Below are 22117 nucleotides of genomic sequence, written 5' to 3'. Positions count from 1 at the left end.
CCCTTCAACTAGCCACCGTATCCAGAAGGAACACTGCTTGTCTACTTTTTAACTCACTCTCTTTTGTTACTTGCACCAATAAATCTTGGAAGAAGTTTCCGTTTTAAAACCTGCCTGGTCTCAGCGCTGGATCCATTCTTCTCTCCTTCTCGTCCAGTAAAACAAGTAAACACGCCCGGATGTTACAAACACAATACACGCCCAGTTGGAAATAAGAGAAAACACGCCCAGTTGTCCATTAGAAAAGCTCATTTGCATAAATATAAAATTGCTCATAACTTGGCCAAAAATGATCGTTTTTTTTAAAAAAAAAAACACGTTCCTTTATCTACATTGCAGCGCCGATCTGCTGCAATAGGAGATAGGGATTTGATAATCTGGTGACAGAGCCTCTTTAAGGGGTTAAGACCATGCCAGATGTGCAGGTGAATTTCGTCCGCAAAAGTAAGTAAGTTCGTGTGCGTGGGGCCTTAGCTGTAAAACAGCCTAGTTCTTAAACGGTTAGGCTATGTTCACACGGGGTATTTTGCCGAGTTTTTTGACGCGGAAACCGCGTCGCAAAACTCGGCAGAAACGGCCCGAGAACGCCTCCCATTGATTTCAATGGGAGGCGTCGGCGTCTTTTTCCCGCGAGCAGTAAAACTGCCTCGCGGGAAAAAGAAGCGACATGCCCTATCTTCGGGCGCTTCCGCCTCCGACCTCCCATTGACTTCAATGGGAGGCAGAGAAAGCGTATTTCGCGCTGTTTTATGCCCGCGGCGCTCAATGGCCGCGGGCGAAAAACGGCGCGATAATTGCCGCGAAAATCGGCGTGCAGGGAGAGGAATATCTGCCTCAAAGTTCCAAACGGAATTTTGAGGCAGATATTCCTCCCCCAAAATACTCCGTGTGAACATAGCCTTAAAGTAGAAATAGTGTGAGTGTGAGTGTGTGTGAGGGGGGGTTCTATTTGCGCACTTTGCTATTCTGCAGCCCAGAAAATGAACACTTGGAATTTATTGCAGGTTTTGATTTCCTCAATGAAGGCAATAAGCAAAATCTGCAACAAATATGCAACCATCTTGCATCAGAAATGGTTGCAAATTGCAAAATCCGCACCAGAGTTCTATTCATGCACAGAAATTTTACACATCATGTGCATCCACTTCGCTGCTACTGTAATACACTGCGGATCCGTAAATACGGATGCACTACCGAACGTATTTGCGGACATGGAGCCAGATATGTTGCGGATCCGTATTTGAGGACAGAAAACACCACTACGGTCGCTTGCATGGGGCCGTAGTAAATGCAATACATTTGGCAATGTGATTGCGACTGTAAAGCCCCTCCCCCACACACTTTAAAAGTATTATAACTAATAGTGGTGAAGGGCCTTCAGAAATATGGTGTTCGGCTGTATTTACCTCAGAAAACAGATGTAAATGTATTGCTAAATCTCCCCTCCCCAATAGTGTCACCATTGTGCCTAATAGCTATGCACCATTCATCTGTGTGGTTCAAGCACAAAAACGAGTCCACACTATCGCTCGTAGAACTTTCTCACTGCCGCTTAGTTAACATAGACCAGCCAGAGCCACAACAATGCGCTTGTCGCCGCGCATGCTCAGTTAGACAAATCGGCTGGGCGAGCTAGTGCGCACGCGCAGGCCTATCAGAAGCTGGAGGACTGCGCTGTGCAATCGGCTGCGGGCCTTATTATTACCTCCCCACGGTGACAGGAACAGCAGCAGCTCATTCTCAGAAGTCTCTAGTCAGGCCTGTAAACAAAGCCTCCTGTCCTATTGGCACTTGTGGACGATACAGGTTGCATCAGCTCACTATATATCACCATGGCACTAGGGATCCAGTGCCAGAGAGGGGGCCCTGATCTCCTCCTCTTCTACTAGGGGATCTGTCACCCCCTTCCATCCAAGCTACATTTTTTTCCGCTCCTACCCACTAACATGCAGCAGGGAGGACCGGAGTGCTGGGAACAGCAGCCCATGCAAGTGACCCTCAGGAGCCTGATCCTCAGCAGCAGGGAGGTTGACAGGAGAGCAGCCCTTCTTTTCCAGCTGGTCCTGAGCTCTTGATTTGTTACCCCCCTCCTTACACCCATCAATCAAAAATTCTTCTTCTTCCTTTTTCTTCTACAACACCTTGTCCCATTATTATCGGCCGGATCCGGGGATTTACAATGGAGCCGGTGGGGAAGTTTGAGTTCAGCAGGAAAGATCTCATCGGCCATGGAGCCTTTGCTGTTGTGTACAAAGGCAGACACAAAGAGGTAATGTATCATCACAATAATAGATGTGTGACATGTTGACATGATCGGATGGCTGTCTAGCCAGGGCAGTCATATACAGTGTAGCCTGTCTCTGGGGAATGGTCGCTGATTGCTCAGGAGATTGGCCATAGACATGATGACAATGTATGACATGATGACATGATACAAGATGATTTCTTTTTATGATTCTTTCAATATGAATTATTTCCTAAATCTTGATTGTCGACTAAAAAATCAGATTGCGAAATATGTTACAATACGATTAACGACCAATCACAATTATAATCTAAAGAATTTCAATTGATCACAGTCAATCGAAAATTGGGAGAATTGTTTCCTCTACAGACAGTTTCTGAGAAGTTACTGTAGGTGTCATTTGTTTACTTGGTGGGACAATGTAATGACTATGATAGGAGACTCCATGACACCCACTTATCTCTTCTGAGTATCTTGAAGGTGATTTTGTTTTTGACTACCAGGCCAAATATATGATGTGTGATAGGGATTTGCTATCAACACATGATCTAAGCCCCTGGGACACAGTGCTGCAATTTAATAGGTACATTTGTATAATAAAACTCGCTGCTCTTCTAAGATTAGACCTATTCTTGGAAGCTCTGCATGGGCCAGAAATTAAATCCTTCCCACAGTATTTGGACCACCATCAATTTCCCCACCACCTCACAAGAAGTCTGATTTCTTGAATAATACTGGGCTGGGCAAGTCTAGGCAAAGACTAGTTCAGGAACAATGGTACCCCTAGTGTATACTGTATACTGTACAGGATCAGCTCAGTGCATGTGGTACCCTTGGTATATACCTTATTCTATACAGGAAGCGTTTATGGATAAAGTCTGTTCATATTACCTGGCTATGAGATTTTTATTTTGTCTTGTGTTACATCTTTAGAAGCAGGATTTGGAAGTTGCTGTAAAGTGCATCAATAAGAAAAATCTGGCCAAGTCTCAGACACTTTTAGGGAAGGAGATCAAAATTCTCAAGGTAAAAGAATCGAATCCTAAGTCTGCCTGAGATTACTGTGCGCAGCCTCTGTGCGTTCTATTGTAACCATTAATATTTTTATTTTAGGAGCTGAAACATGAAAATATTGTGGCCTTGTATGATTTCCAGGTAAATAGTTACTAAACCCTTCTTAAAACTGATTTCCATTGAGATGATTTGTGTTTTTTGTGGATGTTGTATATAATATAACTTTCTCTCTCCAGTTGTTGTGAAACTACAATTCCCAGCATGCCATCACAGCCGCAGTCCGTCAGGGCATGCTGGGAGCAGTAGTTTTATTAAGTGGAGAGCCACGGTTTGCGCATGATCATGCGCTCTATATGCGACCGCGTTATAAGTGATATATTACTGGGACCACCGTCACCTCATTCAAATGACTTCCCTCTCGTTCAAATCCTCAGTCACCGCTCTCCCCTCTTCTGTTTCCTTGTCACATGGCCGCCTCCTTGTTTGTTGACATTCCAGCTTCCTGCATTCTCATTGGTTCCTCGCTTGTGTACGTCACGGAATTCTGAGAAAACCTCGCCCAGCTGTCAGGCTGAGCGCAGACTCTCGGGAATTGTAGTTGTTTATAGCCGTTGTGTGCTTAGCTCGTCTTAAGCGAAAACTACAACACCCATGTACTTGCCCGCGATGTAAACACATTTTCTTGTTTTGGCATCCGTCCTAGCTAGATTATGTGAAGAGGGTTTAGTTTGTGTACAATGTCTTCATGTCCCAGACAAGTAGTGGAAAATAAGAATTGTTAAGTCATTCTAAGAGGAGCCTGTAACGGGGATTGTCACCGCACAAACAACGCGGACGTGATATATGGGTCTTTGCTCAGACTTGTTATTGGCTTTGGTATTAGTTGTGGTTTAGCTTTTAATAATTTCATTGTTTAATCATAGACATTTTACTAGACAAAGCAACATTGTCCCAGAAGATAGACATTTGAAGAAAAGGCCTAGTCACTCTGACCGTACATTCGCATAATTTGTCTCCGATCTGACCACCGTTTTGTAGGCCATGTTTACACAATGGATTTTTAGGCTGATTTTGGCGCGGAATCTGCCCATATTCTGCATCAAAATCCGCCCCAACCCGTATCTCATTGATTTGAATGTAAAATCCGCACGCAAATTAGCCCCATTGAATAACGTGTGGATCGTCAGCAGTTGACACTGCAAATCCGCTGCATAAAACCTAGAATCCGCTTTGGATTTCTGACGGGGATTCTCTGGCAAATCCGTGATGGATTTTTCCACCGGAAATACGAGTCAGAAGCTGGTCATGAAAGGGACATACAATCACAGCATTTTCTAGGCCCAGTTGAACGGTTCCTTTAACTAGGAGGGTGAATAGTAAAAATTATTAGAATGTTAACAATCATTGGTTCATTATTAGGGTGCATTCACACGCGGCAGTTTTGGTGCAGGAGTTTCTGCCACTGTCTGATTCATCTGAATGAAACTTGCAGAAATTCATGTGCTTACCGCTGAAACAACCTCATTCACATGAATGAAACAGATTTTCAGTCGCAGACATTTCTGCAACAAAATCTGCTGCTTGTGAATAGACCCTGACACCGAGTCTTTATAGATCCAATGTCAACAATATCAAATGTGCGCAATGGTAATTGTCTTATATAAATGGGATGAAAACGCTATTAACCGCTTAGGAAAAAAAATGTAAAGGAACGCTGGGCCAGGAGGTCGCTGGAATTGTTATGATACTGCAGAAACATTGTGAATTGTTATTATTACCCTACGTTTTCTACAGCCGTGCAGTAAAGCACATCCTGAAGAAATAAGCTACTTTCTGGAAACTTAGCAGTGTCTGATCTGAATTAGCAGCTGCCGGCATTCGATTCCTACGCCTGCTGACCGCCAGAATACTGGCTTTGTATACGTGTTGCCTGTATTCTGCTGGCACCATGGAATCAGCTGTGCGGACATGAAATCCCTCACTCACTATTGTTCCTGCTTCCAGTAATAGATCTATGGTATGGAGTTGCTTATAATGCAGTTTCCTGTTCGTTAAACTGGTTCTGAAGGTGGAGTGTCACTAAATAAATTATGACCGGTACACCATAAGCATTTAATATGCATTAGACCTCTTCAAGGAATTGTCTAGTTTTGGATAACTCACTCTCAAAAATAATGTCCTATTGTGTTTTACTAAAATAAAATCAGGAGATTTAACTAGTGCAAGGGGAAACGGGAGCATTTGCTGATCGCAACCAAGTAGATCGCTGCTTTCATTTTCCAAATGCCACCGAAAATTGAGAGCTGAAATCGGATTGTTGCGAAGGGCAACTCCTTTATTTTTTCTTTGCCTTGGATTTCTTAATTGAGCATTTGCGTCTAATTTGGCAGATCATTGTCATCAAGCTGCTTTGTGTCCTTTCCCGTCCTCCGTTTTTATATATCTTTTAAGTGCGGAGTTTGTTTGTTTTTTATAAATTGTTTCAGGCTTTACCTCTACATACAAGTTTAAAGAGATATAACAATTTAAAGTAATTTTTATTTTTATTTTTTTTACCATAGTATGTTTTTATCTTAACTAACCTTTGCTTCTAATTGTTACATTGCCTGATCCCTTGTTTCTGTATTGCTGTGTCATACGTTTCATTCACTTAGATGCCTATACCATAATGTACTTTGTACTTTTATTTTAGATGCTAAGTAAAATAAATCTAGATAATCAGTGGTAAATATTAGTCCTCTGAACACCAATAGACAGATGCAAAGTCCGTTAACCTTTCTCATCCATCTCCAATTGTACACCAGTAAAAATAAATAGATTCCAGGTAATTCATGATCTATTGCTGGGTCACCTCCGCTATCGTTCTCTCCCTGGCAGCTGGAACCAGAGGTGCTGGTGGCGCTTATAAATCTACGTTAAAAGCTCTTCTATGCCCCCTCTCCCCCGGATCAGGCCTCTCTCACCTCCCCCCTCTCCCTTCTCGCCTTTGTCTGGTGAGGTAGCCGAGGAGATGGATGCGATTTTACCCTGCCGGAGATCCTTGCAGTTATAAAGGACCTCCCAGGGGGGGAAGAGTCCCGATCCAGATGGGTACACGGGCAAATTTTACAAAACATTGACTGACTGTCTGGCGCCCCTTCTGCTTCGAGCCTTTAATTCTATCTCCCCTGATGTCTTGTTCCCCACTGGCTCCACCTTGGCTCATGTCACGGTCATCCCTAAATCGGGCAAGGATCCTCAGCTCTGCTCCAGTTATCGCCCCATTTCCCTGCTTAATGTCGACCTAAAAATGTATGCCAAGTTGCTGGCCAATAGACTGAATAAACATCTCCCTAACTTAGTTCATCCAGATCAGGTGGGATTTGTGCCTGGTTGGGAGGCGCGAGATAATACCCTTAAAACTTTAGATATTATCCATCACGCCCAGACTCACCACATCCCACTCATGATCCTGTCTCTGGATGCCAAAATGGCATTTGACAAGATATCCTGGCCCGCCCTTCCCCAAACTCTTCAACATATAGGACTAGGACCTTCCCTTACAAGTAAAATAATGGCCCTTTATCAGTCCCCATCCGCCCAATTGAAAATAAATGGCTCCCTCTCTGCGCCATTTGCTATTCATAATTGCACCAGACAGGGCTGCCGTTTATCCCCTTTGTTGTATGTCTTCGGTTTTGCTGATGACCTATTGGTTTATCTCACGAACCCGCATATGTCTCTTCCCTCATTGATGTCTGAGCTGTCCTGTTTCGGCACGTGGTCCAACTTTAAGATTAACCTCTCCAAGTCTGAAGCTTTGAATGTCTCCTCAAAAGTAACTTTCCCTTCTCCTGGCCTGCTAGTGGTATAACATACTTGGGTACACGTATCAGCTCTAATCTCTCACAGTTGTTTACCAATAACTTCGTCCCTTTATTGGCCAAATTTCGCGCTGACCTCGCCTCCTGGCATAAAAGGGATTTCTCCTGGTTTGGTCGGATTAATATTATTAAAATGTCACTCCTCCCCAGACTGTTGTATCTCCTGCAGACGATCCCTATCTCCATCCCATCCTCATATTGGCTACGTATCCAACAATGTTTTGGATCCTTCATATGGCCAACTGGTCGTCCCCGTCTGAGTAGGGCAATCCTTACTTGCTTCAGGGACGGGGGTGGGGTTGGTCTGCCAGACTGTCGTCTTTTTTTATCTGGCATCGACACATGCTCGTGTTCTTGACTTTTTTCATACTCCTGATTCTAAACTCAGATAGGTGCCTGCCTCCTTTGTTGTCTTCCATACCCCCTTGGCGCTGCGGTCCTCTGAGATCGGGGCTCCCTCATTGATCCACTGGGTCCTTTGACCCCTATTACTGACAACCCTGCCTTTCCCGCTGGCGAGGCGCGTCTCTCCTTCCTGGGCAGGTCTTCCACCAACCCCATGTACTTTACTCAGGTTCTATCTGACTCCCCTCTTCTCCCTTTAACCACTATCTGTCCGGCTGATACGCCTTCACCGTGTCACATATTTGAATATTCACAGTTAAAACATTTCTATAGTGTTACTAGGCGCCAGGCTCACCTTCACCGGCCGCTTACTGACTGAGCGCCTATGTGTTCCTACTGTGCCCCCTACACATACCATCTCCACACTCTACAAACTACTCCTCTCCCAGCGATCTACTAGTCTCCCATCCTTCTGTGGGGCATGGGAGACTGAACTGAACACGACATTCTCTGACACGCAATGAAGATGTTGTTTTTCCCTTTCCCAGAGGGCCTCAATTGCCGTACGGGTGCAGGAAACTAGCTACAAAATCATCTCTAGGTGGTATCGGGTCCCCACTGCCTTGCATAAATGGTACCCGTCTGTACCTGACACGTGTTGGCGCTGTGGTGCGTCAGGGGCATCCATATCTCATATCTGGTGGAGTTGCCGCCCCTTGCAGAGTTTTTGGGAGACCGTTCTTAAAATTATCTTGGAAGTTACTGGGTTCTCGGTCCCTAGTTCTCCCGAGGCGGCACTTTTATTTATGTTCCCTATGCCACTACCCATTTACAAACGCTCCCTAATTAGACACCTTCTCCAAGCTGCCAAATCGGTTATCCCCCGCAAGTGGAAAACGGCAGTCCCTCCACTGCTAGATGAGTGGTTTCAGGAAATTGCGTTGATATAACGGATGGAACACCTTCTGGCTCATTCCTCGGCTGCTAATGTAAGATACAGGGACACTTGGTCTCAGTGGCTCACGTTCCTATCTTCCTCCACTTACCGAACGCCAGTGACTTAAGACATGCTGTATTTCCTCTCCCATGAGACTTCCTCTGGGCGGGGTCTACATGCGGGGGAGTGGAGGTTTGCTTGCTCCGATTACATATCTGCCAGGTACGTAGCTGCTTCCTCTTCTTTATCCATGATAGATTGGGAGTTGGAGTCCAGGTTCACCATGGACTTCCCCTGTCTCTCCTTTGTCCTTGTTTGTTTTCCATTCTATCTTTCCTTTCCTTTCTTGTGTCCGTTTTTGAATATGAAAAAAACAAACTCTTCTATACAATGTGAGTGACGATGCTGAATCTCCATAAGAGCCTGAAGTTCTGGCCTTGTCTCCCATCACTTGTATCTTCGCTTACTGAACAGCTAAAGAAATCATTCAGTTTGGTACACTACAATTACAATTTATTTTTTTAGTTGTCCTTTTCTGTGAAGTCTGTTTTTGGAAATACTTGCTTACCACAAATATGACCACTATTAGAATTCCCACAGGGGTTGTCACCTATCTATCTATCTATCTATCTATCTATCTATCTATCTATCTATCAATCATAGTTTTGCTGGGAGAATAAAGCTGTGTTCTACTTGTTATTAGGATTCATTAGCACCAAAGGAAGTGATGTTAGACCTTAGCTATGGTAGAAATGGCATCACAGCGGCACTTGTTGTTTTATGCATAGGTAAGACCTGTTTTATTATACAATAAATGCCAAATGTTACATCAGGGCTGCAGTTACATGAGGACGCGGCACGTGAATAACGTCATTCGTCATCTTAGGGCGTTCTTACTTTCTATAGTGTTTTTACAGTGAATCACTATTAATGTAGGAATAATCTTAGCCAGGCAGTGCATGTGTTTAGCATGAGCGGAGGAATTGTAAATTTGCCTCCAGGAGATTAACTCTGTATTTTGAGATGATGTAAATGCAATACCACCATGACAGTAATGTCAGCTGTATATCCTTCACACTACGGCCTCTCTGCCTTACTCCATGTGTGATGCCAGGTCTTTCACTCCATACTTCTTCCTGACACAGATTTGTCATAATGTTTGCTCTGGCCTGTCTGGGAATATACAATTTCACCTCATCTTCTACCCATATATTTGCTAAGGACCCTTGTACGTTAACATTCTCATAAGAACAGCAGGTTACTTAACATTCAAGACACAATAAAGAAGAATATAAATACTGTACATTATAGTAACCTAAGATAGACCTATCGGACAGAAATCAATGGAGGAGATGTACCAATCAGATTGCACCTCTCACCTTTCAGAGGCCTTTTGGAAAATAAAAGTATCAAGCTGATTTGTTACTATGGGCAACTACTCCACTTTTTCTTTGCACTCCGGTTTTGATATATCTATCCTCCATGATTATGGAGTCTATGACTCACCTTGGGGGTCCTCAAGCTTACTGTCAGATAAATGAACACTATACCAGTATTTATGAGTAACAGCAATGGAAAAGAAGAGACAGCAGTGGCTAAAGCATGTCCATACATTGTGCAGGGAAGTCAAATGTATTGTTCCCTGGAAGCAGTCATTATAATCTGGATAGAGACTTCATGTAGTGTCCAGCAAAAGGAGTAATGACAGTCCAGAAAAATCCCCTAAAAATCCCAGGATTACTACTTTTTCTTTTGGATTAGTGGACCTTTAAGATAAAGTATGACAAATCGTACTGTGAATGTTAGTTTAGTTGCTGCCATAAATAATAAAGTCTTTTAACCCCAGGACTCCGGTGCTGCAGGGTAACCGTGTTAAGCAAGGGGCGGTATGGATGTGACATCAATGTATTTTTGGTTAAGGCCAAGTAGTTCTAAATAACATTAGAACAAAAGCAATAAAAGGTTTATAAGCCCGGTGCTGACTGAAGCATGAACCACGTTTTCCAAAGTTGTAAATATAGTCCTGGTCACTGGAAATTGGCAAGTTCCAAGGAAGAGCGATCATATCATGTGACATAACTGGTTCACGTGACAGTGTGGTTGCTGACTGGTACTACAAGAGATGAATCATCTAAGTATCACTCTCTTAGTGGCTTATACCCATTCACTGTACATCTGCTGGTTGTCCTTTCTAAGAAACACATGTCTGCTCACATACGCCAGAATACTGTTACTTTGTATAGTATAGTTATTTTTCCCAGAATGCACTAGTGGCAGACATTCATTACATTAGGGCATTTCTATTCGAGATGCACCGGACCCTCCTCTAACCCTATAGGGTCTCACAATGTATAAAAGTAGTATAATAAATATATAGATATGTTAGAAGAACATAAGCAGGTGTGTTGAAAAGCAGCTGAAATCATTGGATATTGTTTGTGATACTGAAGAAAACAAATGTTTGGTTCCTGGTCTTAGAGAAGCTGTCGAAAATGTCAGCCCCTTTCTATTTTGTTCTGCTGTTTTTTTTAATGTTTGACCATCTATTATATAGCGCATGGTTTCTCAATGTCCAAGGCTATGATCATACAGCATGAGGACAGTACCCCGTAGAGACATGGCGTGTACCCCCAGAGGTACATATGCTACAACCTAGGATATATATTACACAACGGACCATGGTATATAGAATTAGAATATAGTTCTGAAATGGTAATTGTATGATTAGGGAGTCTAGAGAAAACAAAGACTTTGCGTATTACTGGACGGACTATTGTTTCATTAATATGCCACCTGTCAGGATCACACAGTGTTGTTGAATTATAGGGTGTTAATCGGGCAAATTGCTGTAATTATATTCTAGGTAATGATTCATGTCAGTGTCACCACTATGCTATGAAATGTATGTAGGATTCTTTGGCCATCACTCATCTTATAATTTTCCGCACAACCGTGTTACCAATGATAATTCCTCTGCTTATTGGACAAAATGGGAAAACCAGCTAAGCCTGTAGTGTTGGACGTGAGAGTCACATATCATACATGACTTAGAAAGCCGTCAAGATGACAATGAATTCTGTTAAGCTGAACAACATGCCAGTGACTATACAATTAAAAGTCCATTTCAGCCCTTCTGGTGACTGAGGATCAGCAGTGTCCAATTAGAAGCTATGTACACCTTTGACATCGTTGTTTTTTGTTTTATTTATTTTTTTTAAAATAAAATATTGCATCAGTGTGATTGGTGCAACTTCTTAAATACATTTTATTAAAAATGATTTTTACTTTTTGAGACACAGCTGCTTTGTATTCTGTATACAGGGCAGCTGTAGTCTGCACTGAATCCTGTATCAGTCAGGTCCGCGGCACTGACGGGTTCAGTGTCAGCGGGTCCTGCGTGTCTCAGACAGGTGATCGATTACACCCGCTGTCTGATTTAGGTCTTAGCGTGTCCTGCGTGTCTTAGACAGGTGATCGATTGCACCCGCTGTCTGATTTAGGTCTTAGTGTGTCCTGCGTGTCTTAGACAGGTGATCGATTACATCCGCTGACTGATTTAGGTCTTAGCGAACGATACAGCTTCTCATACAAAGCCGCTGTATCTCAAAAAGTACTAATAATATGTCGAAGGTGTACATAGCCTTTAAATAATTTTTTTTGCAAAATCTGATTTCTGGATTGTCACCAAGTTCAAAAGCTGTGTTATATCTGACAGTCTGGTTGCTAGGGACACACTGGTTAATAACCACAGTCCTATAGATGGGGTTGACCGCTACCAATATGTCATGCTTAGTTTACTCATGTCTCCTGCTCTATGCAAAATTAGTACTAAGCTGAGGACAGGGAAAAAGCAAAGAGGCTTGGCAGGACCTAAAGGGGGTTTTCTGCTTTTAGACAACTCTAATTTCAATATCATATATATATATATATATATATATATATATATATATATATACGGAACCGGGGATCGGGGTCCAATATCATATATGGACCATTAATAATTAACTGGCCTTATTCAGACGGCCGTGTTCAGTCAGTGATATACGGACCGTGTTCCCGGACCGAACACAGTTCAAGGGGACGGGCTCCTAGCATCATAGTTATCTATGATGCTAGGAGTCACTGCCTCCCTGCGAGTAAATACTGTCCCATACTGTAATTATGTTTTCAGTACGAGACCGCATTCCCACAGGGAGGCAGGGACTCGTAGCATCATAGATAACAACGATGCTAGGAGACCGGCTCCCTGAACTGTGGTCGGTCTGGGAAATATGGCCGACACACGGTCCGTATATCACTGACTGAACACGGCCGTCTGAAAAAGTCATAAGAAGAAAAACATAACTATTTATATAACCATATGACAGCTGCCATATCCATGGACTAGACGTTCCTAGTACTGTTGCAATTTATCATAGTAGTTGTTCCTCGTAAGGGTAAAATTGGCAGAAGAGACTTATATTGCTGCCCTTTCAATGCTGATGGCCTCCTGTTGGTTGTGCATCAGGATTTGTGTATGGATAATAGAGCATAAACAAGTTTAGAGTTACGGTTCTTAAAGGAAAGCCCAGTCAAAAAGGAAAAATGAGCTATCACATAGTATTTGTATGTGTTCTCTAACTGTATATTGTAAAATTGGCGCAGTCTCCTATAGTATTCACTGTTAGGCTGAGTTCACACGGGGCGGATACGCTGCCTAAAAGCACGCAGCGTATCCGCCCTGTGCGCCACAGGGAATTCCGGGTGAAAAACCGCACCAAACTGTGGTGCAGTTTTTCACGTGGAATGTCCGCTGTGAAAAACTGCAGCACGTTTCAACCCAGAAGACCACTGCAGCCTGTGATTGACCGTATGTCCGCTGCGTAAAACTCATGACATGTCCTATACTTGGCCGTTTTTCGCGCATCACGCACCCATTGAAGCACTTCCGTGTGACGCGCGTGATTTGCGCAACAGTAGATAAAGAAATGAAGGAAAAAATAAAAGCACTTCCTTCATTTCTTTTTCTAAACTTCAAAACCGCGTGTCATAAGACTGGCATTGCGTGAAAATAACGCAGCCACGCAGCAAACACTGATGACACACGGAACTGCAATGCGCAAAAAACGCAGTCTTCTTCCACTTCTGTAGCGTCTCTGTGATTTACAGCACAGCACAGCGAGATCTCGCTGTAAATGACAGTTTACAGCGTAATCTCGCGAGACTAAGCCTGCTATGCTGTAAATCGCAGAGACTCTACAGAAGTGGTCAGGATTCTGAATAGACATCACGTCCTGGCTGGAGGTTATGTATATTCATTGTCCGGACACTGCAGTAATGTTATAGTGTGTTTATGTGGCTGCACATAGCGATATAGCTATATCGCTATGTGCTGTGTAAATGAATGGAGAGAAGTGTATGACGCTGATTGGTCAGTGTCATACACTCCTCTGTACAACGCCCACTTGGTCATATAGTAAAACACGCCCAGTTGTCCATTGAGAAACTCATTAGCATAAAGCTAAAATAGGTCATAACTCAGTCAAAAATGATCGTATTTCTAAATAAAAAACACTGCTGTAATCTACATTACAGCGCCGATCACATCATGTACAAGATAGGCCACTTATAATGTGGTGACAGAGCCTTTTTAAGGGTAATGTTAATGCTTCAGTATACAAAGAAATTTTAGACATTGTATGCTGCCAACTTTGTGGCAACAGTTTGGGGAAAGCCCATTCGTGTTCCAGCATGACTGTGCCCCAGTGCACAAAGCAAGGTCCATAAACACAACTCGAGTGGCCTGCACAGTATTCTGAATTTAACCCCATCGAACACCTTTGGGGTGAATTGTAATGCCAATTTCAAGCCAGATCTTCTCATCCAACATCAGTGCCTGACCTCATAAATTCTAATTTGGTACAAATTCCTAGACCCACTTCAGAATCTTGTGGTAAGCCTTCCCTGAAAAGTGGAGACTGTTATAGCCACAAAAGGGGGACCAACTCCGTATCAACACCCATGGTTTTGGAATGGGATGTCCAATAAGCTCATATAGGTGTGATGATCAGGTATCTACACACATTTTGCCATATAGTTGGAAAGTGTTATAAAATGAATGAAATATGATCATAGTATATCAACTGACCTAAGTAAAATGTTAATGTTAAGTTATAAATAAGAGATTTATACATTTTCATTCCTTGATTAAGTTCAGTAATCGTTGTTTTTTCTGTAGGGGTTTCATTTAATGTAAAATTATGGACGTGAGTTCTTTAAGTAATGCACAACAATGAAAAAAAATAACAAGAAAAATTGAAAAACCAAAAGCTCAAATACATTTTTGCCCTGTGTGGGGTAAACGGAGGCCATGATTGAAACTGATCGATGAAAGTGGCCAGGCTGGAGGGCAATGGCTGAAGTTTTATAACCTAATAGTGTTATGAACTGTTTCTTTTTATTACAGGGAATTTAATAGGTGTGATGTTGATAACGCTGAATTAATGTTTCTGATTATTTACTCCGTGGAACTGTTGACACAATGTTTTCCTTGACTGTTAGAAACAGAAATAAATAGCAACTGGTATATTGCTAACATTCCTGTGGCAGCTGCTGCGTTCACCTGACCCCAGTGACCCTCTGCCGCAGGTGAACAACCTGCGCCCCTCCCATTAGGTAATTGTTCGCCAATCCCAGTAACAGGCTTTCTGCACCATTGTCCATGACTGGTGAATACGTTAAGAGTTAATGATTTCTTAGTAACATATGGCTAACTGAAATGCAAATGAAAATTACAATGAATAGTCCCATAAAATAACGTACAATTCGAGGGACAATAGAGGACATTTTTCGAAATAAAAATTGCAGAAAACATCATTTTGTGAATTTTTTATGGTAGACATTTTTTCTAATGCAATAAGACTCTTTTAAAAATTCAAGTTGTTCAATTCTTAGTTCTATTCTTTCATGCCATTGCAGCATGTCAGAAAATCATGTTAGCAGGCAGGGGCGTGCACTGAAACAAAGGAAAGAAGCGTATGGGGGGGGGGTGTCCTTCCCCTCCCTCCCTTCAATGTCAACAGAACCACAAAAAATATATATGTTCCTCGCTTATATAACTTAAAATATGAATGTTTGCCACTGACCCGCTGGGGACCTGCCCACTCACACATGGGACACATGCCACACTTGCACCACTCACACATAGGATAAGTGGTGCACATGCTCCACTCACACGCTGAACACATATCACACTGGACACATGCCGCACATGTGCCACTCCCACATAGGTTAAGTGGTGCACATGCTCCACTCACACACTGTACACATATCACACTGGACACATTCCCAGTCACACATAGAACACATGCCGCACATGCGCCACTCCCACATAGGATAAGTGGTGCACATGCTCCACTCACACGCTGAACACATATCACGCTGGACACATGCCCAGTCACACATAGAACACATGCCGCACATGTGCCACTCCCACATAGGATAAGTGGTGCACATGCTCCACTCACACACTGTACACATATCACACTGGACACATGCCCAGTCACACATAGAACACATGCCGCACATATGCCACTCCAACATAGGATAAGAGGTGCACATGCTCCACTCACACGCTGAACACATATCACACTGGACACATGCCGCACATGTGCCACTCCCACATAGGATAAGTGGTGCACATGCTCCACTCACACGCTGTACATATATCACACTGGACACATGCCCAGCCACACATAGAACACATGCCGCACATGTGCCACTCCCACATAGGATAAGTGGTGCACATGCTCCACTCACACGCTGAACACATATCACACTGGACACATGCCGCACATGTGCCACTCCCACATAGGATAAGTGGTGCACATGCTCCACTCACACGCTGAACACATATCACACTGGACACATGCCGCACATGTGCCACTCCCACATAGGATAAGTGGTGCACATGCTCCACTCACACGCTGAACACATATCACACTGGACACATGCCGCACATGTGCCACTCCCATATAGGATAAGTGGTGCACATGCTCCACTCACACGCTGTACATATATCACACTGGACACATGCCCAGTCACACATAGAACACATGCCGCACATGTGCCACTCCCACATAGCATAAGTGGTGCACATGCTCCGCTCACATGCTGTACACATATCACACTTGACACATGCCCAGTCACACATAGAACACATGCCGCACATGTGCCACTTCCACATAGGATAAGTGGTGCACATGCTCCACTCACACGCTGTACACATATCACACTGGACACATTCCCAGTCACACATAGAACACATGCCGCACATGTGCCACTCCCACATAGGATAAGTGGTGCACATGCTCCACTCACACGCTGAACACATATCACACTGGACACATGCCCAGTCATACATAGAACACATGCCGCACATGTGCCACTTCCACATAGGATAAGTGGTGCACGTGCTCCACTCACACGCTGTACACATATCACACTGGACACATGCCCAGCCACACATAGAACACATGCCGCACATGTGCCATTCATGAGCGTTTGGCCAATAGCTATCTAAAGTGTATGGCCATTTTATCAATGGTAAATGTGAAATAATTTTTGTCCAACAATTAAAATCACTGATTCCCCCATTAATTCCTGAATTGAGGGGAAATTGCTGCCATCCATACCTGGCTCCACTTATCTCAGGTGGAAATAAAAGGAACAGACAGAAAAACGAAACTTGACACACAGACGTGTCTATTGCCTACTTAGTTTTAAAATACTGGGTATTCTGATCCTTTCTTGTTGTGCTCTTATATTTTATGTGCAGTGTTTTCAATAAGTGGCAGCAAGAAATGTTTGAGCAATAGGTCATGGTCTGTTTTCAGAAAGAACATTAGTCTATATTACACGCTGACGGGACTTGTTGCCTGGTGTAGGCACTTTGTATATGTTCGCTGTTATCTAAGAGCTCATAGGTATCCTTATTGCACCTGTGTCCCAGCTCTACCTTGCAGCATTTGATTGGCAAGACTGTGACCTTATTTTGTTTCCAAAGAGTGGGTAGCATGAGGACAAGCCAGAGGATTCAGGTCAGCCGTAATTCACATCAAACATCAGAGCAGACACAATGAATACTTAAGTAGCCCAGATCCTATTTATCAAAGAAGTAGCTTTGCAGACTTAGAACCAGCTCTTCTTTGTCGGCAGCTGGGACTAACAATCTCCTCTATTTGTATTTTTAAGTATATTAGCTAAAAATGTAATAATACTTAACAAGTGTCTCATTCGATCATATTGCTGAAATCGTCAAAAATGTATGTTCATCAAGAGCTGGAGCTTCTTTGTCAAATGTATCACAGAAGTCTGTATATCCCCCCGCCCCCCACATTACAACAAGATAGTGAAACATATTCTTTTTTTCTAACATGTTTTTAGTTTTAATTGTAGTTTTTTTTATTCTATGTTCTGAACATGATTATAACCATCTTGCCTGAGCTGCTGTTAATAGCATTTCGAGATATGCTTTACAGCAGCTTCATGGGCCATAGGAACCTGTGATCAGGAGGGGACCCATTGACTTCTATGGTACAGTTTTCTAGGCATGCTCTGTGACCTTTGCAGAGGTCATTGAGAAGGAAGGGATAGAAGGGGACCGGTGTCCATCCACTATTGTCAATGGTGGATCCTATGTTATCTATATAGAGGTGTTACCTTTCATTGTAATCCTGCCTGTGATGATAATGAGGTGACTGCTGAGAAGTGATCTCTACAGAGCAGGAAGTGTCAGTCTATTGTGAGGCTCAGTGGCCACAGTGAAAACAGATTTTAGGATAATTTTTTTTAATATAGATCATGACAAAGAAAATTACAAATAAAAAATCACCCAAAATTCTTAAATATGTTAAACATAATAACTTGGTTAAAACAATTGGTCATTTTCTGATGACATATTCCCTTTAATTCAGTGGATTGCCTGCCTTGACTATGGGATCGCCTCTACAGATTGATACATAAATTGGTGGGCAAATTGGACTCTTTTCAAGTAAATAAGAAAATAATAATTGACCTAGATACAAATTTCCTTTAGAAAGACATAATAAAAATGTCATCCATTTCTGGTCTTTAAAACAGTTAAGTAATATTTCCTTTTACAAGTAATTTGAAATATTATTTTAACTTGCTTTTTAAACCATGAATATCCAAGGGCCAGATGTAAGCCCTTCATGGGCTTTTGACCAGTATGACATGATTGTGGACATAGGAGGTGCACATATGTACTATGGATTTTAAGAGTCTGCTTTATCAATTCTGGATCCAAATTGCCTTCTAGTTGCATTTGCTACCTGACTCCCTTGATCTGTCCAACCCAACATTCACATGTTCCCTATGTTGTGTCGCATTGTGTGTCCCCCTTACTGGGAACTCCTAATGTGCTTATATAATATTATACTACATGCTACAACAGACCACCTCTGCCTTTGTTTCAATTGATCTTGCCGAAAGTTGGCTGATGCGTCGTTTCCAGCAAACACCATAGATTTATGTGGGTTTATTAAAGTGAATCCCTTTTAAATAATATTACACCATAAAATATAAATAAAGAACTGGCAATACAGTACATGAAGGGCTGCCTTGATTCATAGCAACTGTAGACATACTGTTAATGAAATTAGAGATATGTAATAGATGAATGCCCTCTTACAGTTTATAATATTTAGAGCAGAAAGAATCACACTAGGTGTACACCGCCAAAGTAAATATGTATATAGAAAGTAGGGAAGGGACAGTAGGAAAGTCGTGTGGTTGAGTAGAATGTAAAAACTAAAAAAGTTTTATTGATAAAACAGGCAATGTTAAATTATTAATAATCAATGCCATTGTCCCCTCACTCAGCACTGGAGACAAATTAATGTCTTCTAATTAGCATACTCCGTGTATATATAATTATTGGATGCCTGTAACTGATGTATGGTAAATTCTAAATGTCCTCGGTAGGTAAATACTGACCACAAAAGTTGGAATTGTGGGCTGTTAGTGTACCTATATTACCAATCAAGGATTAAGCACTGTGCCCAATATATTTGTGCAACAGGGCATAATCCTATGTTTCCCTCCATGCATAGGGGTTCCTTCACCGGGCTCTCATATGTAGCCCAGCAGTGGAGCAACCCGTCAAGGATAATAAACACGACGTGATCGTGAACAACGCCGTGTAGAATCAAATGTGCATAGGGAGTAACAACAGAGTGAGCTGTAACTGACTGACTGAGTGTATTCTCAGTGCAACTCAATGCAGCTCCTGTTGCTCTTCTACCGTTGGCCACATCCCGCTGTGGGATGAACGGAGAATGAATGGCCACACACGCCGTGTGCAACTCCAACAGAGAAAGCGATGGTATCTACCAGACTGTAGCAGATATTCTGCCACTAACTAATATGGTAGTGAATACAGGCTAGATAGCCAAAGTACGGAGTATGTATTAGAACACTAACCCCTTAAGGACGCAGCCTTGTTTTGGCCTTAAGGCTCAGAGCCCATTTTTGAAATCTGACATATTTCACTTTATGTGGTAATAACTTCGGAATTCTTAAACCTATCCAAGCGATTCTGAGATTGTTTCTCGTGAGACATTGGGCTTTATGTTTTAAAATGTAGAAAATAGCATTTTGATGAACTTAAAGAGGCTTTGTCACCACATTATAAGTGCCCTATCTCCTACATAAGGAGATCGGCGCTATAGTGTAGGTGATAGCAGTGCTTTTTATAAAAAAAAAAAAATCTATTTTCAACACTTTATTAGCGATTTTAGCTTTATGATAATGAGTTTCTCAATGGACAACTGGGCATGTTTTACTATTGACCAAGTGGGCATTGTACAGAGGAGTGTATGACGCTGACCAATCAGTGACCAATCAGCATCATACACTTCTCTCCATTCATTTAGTCAGCGCATAGGGATCCTTTTATATCAGTATGTGCTGTCTTATACGAACACATTAACGATACTGAAGTGTTTAGACCGTGAATAGACATTCCACGGGATGTCTATTCACAATCTCTGCACTTCGTTAATGTTTCTGTGGTAGTTACAGCAGAGCAAGCGTAATCCCGCAAGATTACGCTGTAAATGACAGGTTACAATGAGATTATGCTTGCTCTGCTGTGACTACCAGCATTCCCGTGGAATGTCTATTCACTGTCTAAACACTTCAGTATCGTTAATGTGTTCTTATAAGACAGCACATACTGATCTAAAAGGATCCTTATGCGCTGACTAAATGAATGGAGAAAAGTGTATGATGCTGATTGGTCAGCGTCATACACTCCTCTGTACAACGCCCACTTGGTCAATAGTAAAACATGCCCAGTTGTCCATTGAGAAACTCATTAGCATAAAGCTAAAATCGCTAATAACGTGGTGAAAATAGATTGTTTTTTTAAATAAAAAGCTCTGCTGTCACCTACATTATAGCGCCGATCTCCTTATGTAGGAGATAGGACACTTATAATGTGGTGAGGGAGTCTCTTTAAATACATCTGCTTGTAAAACAGACGGTTATACCACCCAAAATAGTTACTAGTTCACATTTCCCATATGTCTACTTTAGATTGGCATCGTTTTTTTGACATCGTCTTTTATTTTTCTTGGACGTTACAAGGCTTAGAACATAAACAGCAATTTCTCTTATTTATAAGAAAATTCCAAAAGCCATTTTTTTAAGGTACCTGTTCAGATCTGAAGTGGCTTTGAGGGGCCTATGTATTAGAAACCCCAATAAAACACCCCATTTTAAAAACTAGACCCCTCAAAGTATTCAAAACTGCATGAATTAACAGGAATTAAAGCAAAGTGGACGTGAAATTTGCAAATGTAATTTTTCTTGCTGAATTTCAATTTTATATTTTTTTTTTCTGTAGCACAGAAGGTTTTACCAGAGAAACACTACTAAATATGTATTGTCCAGATTCTGCAGTTTTTAGAAATGCCCCACATGTGGCTCTAGTGTGCTCATGGACTAAAACACAAGCCCCAGAAGCAAAGAAGCACCTAGTGCATTTTGGGGCTTCTTTTTTATTAGAATATATTTTAGGCAGCATGTCAGGTTTGGAGAGGTGTTGAGGTGCCAAAACAGTAAGAATCCCCCAAAAGTGCCCCATTTTGGAAACTACACCCCTAAAGGAATTAATTTCTGGTTGTTGTGACTATTTTGACCCCACAGTTTTTACACAGCACGTATTTGAATTGGGCTGTGAAATTAAAAATATGAATTTTTTTTCCAATAAAATGTCATTTTTCATCAATTTCTTATTTTCACAGGGAACAAAATACCCAATTTTGTTGCCCAATTTCTCCTGAGTGCAGCAATACCCCATTTGTGGCGATAAACTGCCGTTTAGGCCCATGGGAGGCCTCAGAAGGGAAGGAGCGCTATGTGTTCTTTGATGTGCAGATTATGCTGGATTGGTTTTCGGGTACCATGTCGCATTTGTAGAACCCCAGAGGTATCAAAGCAATGGAAACCCACCAGAAGTGACCCCATTTTGGAAACTACACCCCTCAAGGAATTCATTTAAGGGTGTTGTGACCATTTAGACCCCACAGAATTTATTTGAATTGGGCTGGGAATTTAAAAAAAATAAAAATAATTTTCCAAATAGATGTCGTTTTGGCTCAAAATTTCTTATTTTCACAAGGAATAAAATACCCCATTTTGTTGCCCAAT

At 42.1% G+C, this 22117-nt stretch overlaps 1 protein-coding gene across 2 annotated transcripts in view; it reads left to right on the top strand.

Moving 5' to 3' along the window:
• The first annotated feature begins 1641 nt into the window (after positions 1–1641).
• The window catches only part of ULK1 (unc-51 like autophagy activating kinase 1), an 88649-nt gene continuing 68173 nt past the window's right edge, over positions 1642–22117 (top strand). Inside the window, exons 1-3 of one of the 2 annotated variants that reach the window (XM_075833034.1) lie at positions 1642–2269; positions 3179–3271; positions 3359–3400. In XM_075833034.1, coding sequence (XP_075689149.1) covers positions 2180–2269; positions 3179–3271; positions 3359–3400 — 225 coding nt within the window. In that variant the 5' untranslated portion in view covers positions 1642–2179. Of the gene's footprint in view, positions 2270–3178; positions 3272–3358; positions 3401–9169; positions 9193–22117 lie in introns of those variants that run through there. The other variant, XM_075833043.1, reaches the window with a different exon arrangement.

This window comes from Rhinoderma darwinii, chromosome 1 (assembly GCF_050947455.1).
Source record: "Rhinoderma darwinii isolate aRhiDar2 chromosome 1, aRhiDar2.hap1, whole genome shotgun sequence".
NCBI classification, from domain to species: Eukaryota; Metazoa; Chordata; class Amphibia; order Anura; family Rhinodermatidae; genus Rhinoderma; species Rhinoderma darwinii.
Note: the sequence above shows the minus strand (reverse complement) of the source record. Positions and strands in the feature narration are given on the sequence as shown.